The sequence below is a fragment of the Pezoporus occidentalis genome, unplaced genomic scaffold (genome assembly GCF_034315485.1).
Source record: "Pezoporus occidentalis ecotype Australia unplaced genomic scaffold, CSIRO_AGI_Poc_V1 ctg1068, whole genome shotgun sequence".
NCBI classification, from domain to species: domain Eukaryota; kingdom Metazoa; phylum Chordata; class Aves; order Psittaciformes; family Psittacidae; genus Pezoporus; species Pezoporus occidentalis.
Genome location: NW_026912852.1, coordinates 6,555 through 12,912, shown reverse-complemented (window position 1 = coordinate 12,912; position 6,358 = coordinate 6,555). Strand labels below are relative to the sequence as shown.

Genomic DNA, 6,358 nt, shown 5'->3' with positions numbered 1-6,358 from the left:
CTGAGTTGTAGCCACAAGCAAGGTGACATTTTAGAGCTGGTCATACGCAGGCACAGCCTGTGTTTACCTTCCTTGGCCATTGCTGCTTTCTTAGAAGGCCAAACCCCCCAAAACCTCTGCTGGGACCCCCAAAACACCTCATGGGACCCTTCAAAATTTCTCTTTTTCAGAGCTCTGCAGCCAGTGCTCAGAAACCTGAGTGCATCCCTGATATAAAGACTGAGTTTCAGGTGTTGCATTAGATCAAGCTCTGTGGTTTTTCTTACTGTAGGCTGGAATGTTTTGCTTGCCTGTGTCATGGCCAGTGTCTCAAAGAGGGAGAGACTCATAACCCCCAGATCTGCTTGGGTGTGAACGTCCTACTCTGCTCAGGAGTAGATAACTGATAGTCTGCAGAGGGTTTATTATATGTCAATAAAGAGTTTGGTTTAATGGATTACCCAGGAATTGCTATGTGAATTCTTTATAAAGGTCCAGCTTTGCACTGAAACATAGACCTCTGACTGCGAGGCTGTCAGAGTGCTTAGAAGAAAAGAGGTAGTCTGAGAGACAGAAAAAGAAAGCAAAGAGCAAAGATACTCAAATAGATACCACGGTACATTCAGATTAGGAAAGGCTATACTTTGCAAGCACTATGAAAGGCTTTCTTTCCTTTACAGTCCTTGCAGTCCTTTTACTGGTGCACAGCTCTCTGGCAGTCTACATTCAGGAGAGTTTTCTGCTCTTTAGTTTGTTGGTGTTGCAAGTTCAATGAAGTACTGGTGCCATGTGAGCTGTTGTGGATGCAGCAGGAATCTTAAGTAATAGACCTGAAGTTTTGATTTGCTCTGGCTTGATATCCAACTTAATCTCCCTGTTGTTCAGTTTTTCTTTCTATGAAGTGCTTTGCGCATTACTAACATGGTGCAGTTTAACTGCACCAGCCTTATCACTGCTTTGAAATCCCTTGCTGACTGAGGCACTGTGTTTCTCTTGTACATAACCCATGTGTTGTGAAGCTGCTAGACTGGGAACACCTCTAACTACAGAACGGTGTCAACAAGATGTGACAAAAGCAATTGTCTTGTGTTGCCTGCTTCTAGGCAGGAAGTTCTTTATGAAACTCATCAGCTTATGTGATGAGGCCTACACAAATATCATTAAAAAGGGTGAAAGAAATGCTTAGCTGAATCCACTGATCATTAAGAGATGCAGAGGGTCTAGCAATATAAAACATGGAGTAATACTTCCCAGAATACTGTCCCAGCCTCCTGAAGCTTTTGGTATGAGCTTTGAGTCAGAAGTGTCATATTTATGGTGCCAGTAATTTGTGTTCCATTAATCACGTGGACGAGTTTTAAATTAAAGAAACCTTGACACAGTACCTTGGGGTGTGTGATTTCAGCTCTTAACAATGTGCAGTAGGAAGGAATAGCTCTTTTTGCTTGGTTAGATCTTGCCACATGCCAGCCAATTCTTGAATTTCTCCACTGGTGTATTAGAAGAAAGAGTGAAGAAATTAAACTCCCATTTGCCTGCATTCAGCTCATGAGTTCATAAGTCTCTACCATGTATTGCCAAGCCATCTTTTCTAGCTGAAGATTACCAGCCTGTATCTTTCAACCCCAGGTTTTAAGGTGTCTCTCTTGGGAGCGAGAAATGCACCAAGTCTGCCACTATCTACATAATGCAAATTCTGACTGGGCAGCCAGGTCTCACTGCTGCTCTGAAAGGTCTTTGCCTTGAAGAGCTGATTATTTTGCTTTCAGTTAACACTGATTTTATATAGACTTCGTTTCAACACTGTCTTTTTCTTATAGGCTAGTTTTCAGGAGAGCTCATTGTTGAAATGGTCTAGATTTGCCTAAGGCTGACATCCTGATGTCTTTTATTTCTGGTTCTGTCTACACAGGATGGAGACTTGAAATTCTCCCTTGAGTCTGTGAAGAAGCTGAAGGAGCTTATGGATGAGAACAGACACATTAACCCTCGCTTTGTGCTTTCAATGGCTAGCTACTCTCCATGTGATGAAAAAGATCTCCCTGAGGAATTCCAATCTGTGTGCAAAAGAGAAGATGCATCCATGATTTTTGAGAGGCTGAGTATGTTCCTCATATTGCATAGCTGCCATTTTTGTCACGATTTCAGCCTTAAACATTTGAGTAGCAGCAGGGAAGGAAGCATGATTCTTGCTCTTGTCACTTCTAAAGCAGATGAGAGTGTCCATGCTGCCTTTCTATCCCTCCTATGATTGATGGCCAGCACTGGCTGTGAGCACCCTGCAGTACAGTTCCTGATGTGCTGAGCTTAGCTGTAGCCTGTACGGATCAGGCTGCTGTAACCAGGAAAAAGCTTCCTCCAGGTGGCTGCATGCTAACTTGCACGATTTAAGTGGGAGAGCCCGCTCTATCCTCTGGCTTACAGGAAAATCAGGGTTATATCACTCAGTTGTAGCAAACTACAAATTCCGAACGGGTCTAATTGCTCTCTCTAATCAGTGTAGAAGGTGTTCTTCCAGGTAGCCTAAAAGAGGTGTGAGATCTAAATGAGGTGGATCAGTCATGTACTGAGTTTTGAGCAGGCTGCTACAGTTTGCTTCATTTTGTTGCTTTTATCTGCTGTCCAATACAATGGTCACTTTAGAAAATACAGTACTAGTATAAGGAATGTTGTGATTCCACAAGCCACATCCCAATCATCCTCCCAATTATTCTCTTGCCTCCACATTCCCATTGTTTTCCCAATGAATTCAGGCTTGAGCTCATTCTTCAGGCCAGGTTTTTGCAAGAACTAATTTTACTTAAACCAGTAACAACTGCATAGAAAATTCAAACTCCTAAAACATTGATGGAAATGTTACTGCAAAAGGCGGTCAAAGAAACTCTCTAAGACTTGATGTGGAGTTTTAGAAAGCAGGCATTCTTTATTGCAGCACTGGGTGCGCACACAAATAGTTTTGCAAAGGTGAGCGCCCTCACTCCTTGCCCGCAGTGGCTATGTATTTAGGATACTCATACATATTTACAGGTTTTCTATGAAACTATTTACATATTCATGAAAGTCTTGCAAACTAATTATAATATTTGCATCCCAATTATGCATGTGCTTTCCTGCTGAGTGGGAGTCTCTGGTGGTTGCTGTTTGTCTTCCTCACTGTGTTCACTGAATGATCCTAGTGCTGAAAGGTCCTAGTGCTGACTTAGAAAGCACTTTGTCCTTGCTTTTGTTCTCTTCCAGTCTCTGTTGTCTTGAAGGTTAGCATCCTTGGTCTTATTTACTGCCTCCTTAGTTGTTTTCACTCCCCCCATAAGCGAGACATTGCTTACTCCCTACATGCTAGCAAGTTAGAACAGTTTGCTATATTTTACTATGTTACTTTAAAGCCACGCACACTCTTGTTAGTTAAACCTATCATTTAAGCCTACAGAGAAGAGTCCTCAAATCCCTTGCTGTGTGGCTCTGCTTGCCAAGAAAGTCTCTTGCCATTTCACTGAAACCCCCTCTTTTCTCTCTAACAGACCTGGCTGTCCAAGATCCTGATTTATGTGAAATCTGCGCCAATGCTGCCTGCGCTGGTTGCTTTTGAACAAAGATGAAACAGTTCAAAGAACATGTGTCAAAACTGGGAAGTTTGTGCACTCCTATTGCAAATCACGTGCTTACACAAATCGATATTTGGTCTCCATCTCTACTACAGTCAAACTGGAGCTACTAGCTCATGTAGACATACCAATGGCAGTCCTGAAGTAGTTAGACCAAGTGGCACCAGCAGTGCAGTTCTGGAAACAAGGAGCCTGGAAACCTCATCTGGGACGTTTCGGTTCTGTGCGTTGTGTCACACTGGAACAAAAATGTCTTAGCACAGTTTCATTTTCCACTCTTTTGTCTGACTTGGCGCATGATGGATAAAACTGAGTAGTGTCCTGCAGCTTTTTTAATAGCTAAATCTGCTTGTGATTTGGCCATCCCTACACATAACACCCAACAGCACCAAGATACCTTTTCCAGCCAATGCTGGCAAGTGTGTTGGATAACTATCTCACTACCTGGAGGTCTGCACGTGATTGTGTATGTTTCTAAGAAAGCAAGTAACCTGGGGACAAGTTATTGGTGTTTAGCAACATCTCCATAGCCAGAAAGTTCCCAGTCTGTTCCTAGTCACTAATTGTTGGAAATTTAGGAAATGAATGTACCGGAGGACAGGAGCGCTTTCTACGTAGCAGTATGGAAGCCCCTTCTTTTGGCAGACAGTCAAGTTCACCAAGCTCTATTTAGCAGGCAGCAGTTCCAAACTGCTATGCTGGAATCACTTTGAAATTTAAACATTGCATTGTGTGTTTTATTTATTGGTGGCGAGATTGTGAAAAAAGCATCTTCCCGTGTTTCTATGCTGTATGTGAAATAAAAGCTGGTAATAATTTGTGTGGTATTTTTATTATGTTTTTCCTGGGGTTTGTGGGGTTTTACGTTAGGGTGAGGGACAGTGTGCTTGCCTGCTTGCTCTTCTTCTAGAAAAGATATCCAGGACTAGTAGCTTCTTGAAAGGAAAAATACCATTCCATGTGGAGCGTAACTCAAATAAACGCTTCTTAGTAGCTGCATCCACCTAAAACAATCCAACAATTGCAGGGCTTGTTAAGTTAATCGAAAACAATTTCTTGATCTTTCCTGTGGAGCTAAAGACTTCATCTATTTCCTAACTCCATGAACAGTTTGCCATTTTAACATCTTGAATTTGTTCTACAGAATTTGTAAGCAGTGCAGCTCATACATCTATACCCATGGACTGAGGAACAGAAGATCGAATGTGCAATTGGTGTTTCAAGGCGATTTGAAGGTTTTATTGCACATCACCATTCTCTGAAAACTTTCTTTCAACTATTTCACTAGCAAAAGTCTCATTTACCTGTCCATTTTCTGTGGAGGAGAAAAATACAGTAACAAAACTATTGGAAGGCAACAGGAAAGAGGCACAACAACCGTTCTGGGCATTCCATCCCAGTGCTCAGTCACCCTCGCAGTAAATTAGTTCTTCCCCAAGTTCAGGTGGCCCTTCCTGCCTTTGGGTTTATGCCCTTTGCCTCTTGTTAAGAGCAAAACATTCAAGATATGGCAGCAGAACAAGAAAACCCCACATGGAAAGCACGTATGTCCTACCAGGAACAAATGCTGCTGAGATTACAGAACTTTTCTGAAAGTGTGCATACCTGTTCAAACACGCGAGGGAATATTAAAGGTAGGTTTTTAGCAAACATAGGCACATAGTCTCCTCCCACATTCTTGATAATTGAATCCACCAGGTATAGGACTGGGAATGAGCTTCAGGAAGGGGCACACAGAAGGTGTGGGACAGAAAGTGACAAGAGGTAGAAGAGACTGATGTCCCTTACCTTCTACACCACAGGGTGCTGCAGTTCCACCACTGAGGGCAGGGGACGGATGGAGGGCAACATCTGATCAGGTCTCAGCACCAGCTCTGGACATCCCAAGAGGCAAGAAGGAAAGGAGGGCTTTTTCATCTGATCTCCAAGCTTTCTTTTTATTCCCTCCAAATGATGGGATGAAATTGCAGGATTTTCAGAGCCAGATAGTCACCAGCTCTGCGCAGTTAAATAAATGGGGAACTATCTTAGGGCTTCTCAAACACATCATAGAATCACAGAAAGGTCTGTGTTGGAAAGCACCTTAAGATCATCCAGTTCCAACCCCCTGCCATGGGCAGGGATGCCTCACACTAGACCAGGTTCCCCAATTCCCATATGACCTTGCCTTGAACACTTGCAGAATGGGGCAGCCACAGCTTCTCTGGGCAACCTGTGCCAGTGCCTTAGCACTTATCTCAGGAGCTAGATGCCTAAATTCAGAACTGACGTTTGAAAACAATATTAGGTGTATTAATTCCTGTTTCATTTGTCAAAAAAGGTATGTGTTTGCAGAAAATAATTCCTCACATCTGATATGTTGATACAAAACATCCAACAGCAAATGCTAAAGGAGAATCTCACGCTAAGGTTCTTTCTGCTGACTCAAAATCGGCATCTCTGGGAAAATGGATTTCCTGAATCAAAACAGGAAACTTGGGCTTGTTTGAACCCTAAAGTTATTGCTCTGCATATAGAAATGTGGCTTAATATTTTCTCTTAAAACTAACTTGTCAAATCCCTAAATCTAGGCACAACAGCTTGGAGTGGCTCAGAGAGGACTGGTTATGCATTTTGCAAGGAAGACTTGCTGGCAATAAGAACCAAGGTGTGCCTGCTGGAATGGAGAACCTCATGAGTGTTTTCCCGTGAGTCCTCTGCCCCTTTTTATACACCACAGATAAATCATCGTCTAGTGTATAGAGCAGTGTCTTGGCACACAGAACATGGGGGTTAAA

General features: G+C 42.7%; 1 protein-coding gene across 3 annotated transcripts; it reads left to right on the top strand.

The window, feature by feature from the left end:
* Positions 1–558: 558 nt before the first annotated feature.
* LOC134164909 (guanylin-like) lies at positions 559–3,618 on the top strand. Of its 3 annotated transcripts, none has more exons than XM_062621128.1 (3): positions 559–736; positions 1,892–2,081; positions 3,498–3,618. In XM_062621128.1, exons 1-3 carry the CDS (start codon positions 635–637, stop codon positions 3,563–3,565), a joined length of 360 nt encoding a protein of 119 aa, XP_062477112.1. In that variant the 5' UTR covers positions 559–634; the 3' UTR covers positions 3,566–3,618. The 3 variants fall into 3 exon arrangements, 1 of the variants encoding a protein (XP_062477112.1); XR_009965317.1 differs by lacking the exons at positions 559–736; positions 3,498–3,618 and adding exons at positions 1,176–1,262; positions 2,193–2,534; XR_009965316.1 differs by lacking the exons at positions 559–736; positions 3,498–3,618 and adding exons at positions 1,176–1,262; positions 2,190–2,534.
* The last annotated feature ends 2,740 nt before the right edge of the window (positions 3,619–6,358 follow it).

Bases quoted from the DNA above. Each gene is read 5' to 3' on its own strand.
- LOC134164909 (XM_062621128.1), top strand. From the start codon at position 635: ATGAAAGGCTTTCTTTCCTTTACAGTCCTTGCAGTCCTTTTACTGGTG. The intron at 737-1,891 runs GTGTTGCAAGTT...CTGTCTACACAG, and splicing joins TTCTGCTCTTTAGTTTGTTG to GATGGAGACTTGAAATTCTC. The intron at 2,082-3,497 runs GTATGTTCCTCA...TCTCTCTAACAG, and splicing joins CATGATTTTTGAGAGGCTGA to ACCTGGCTGTCCAAGATCCT.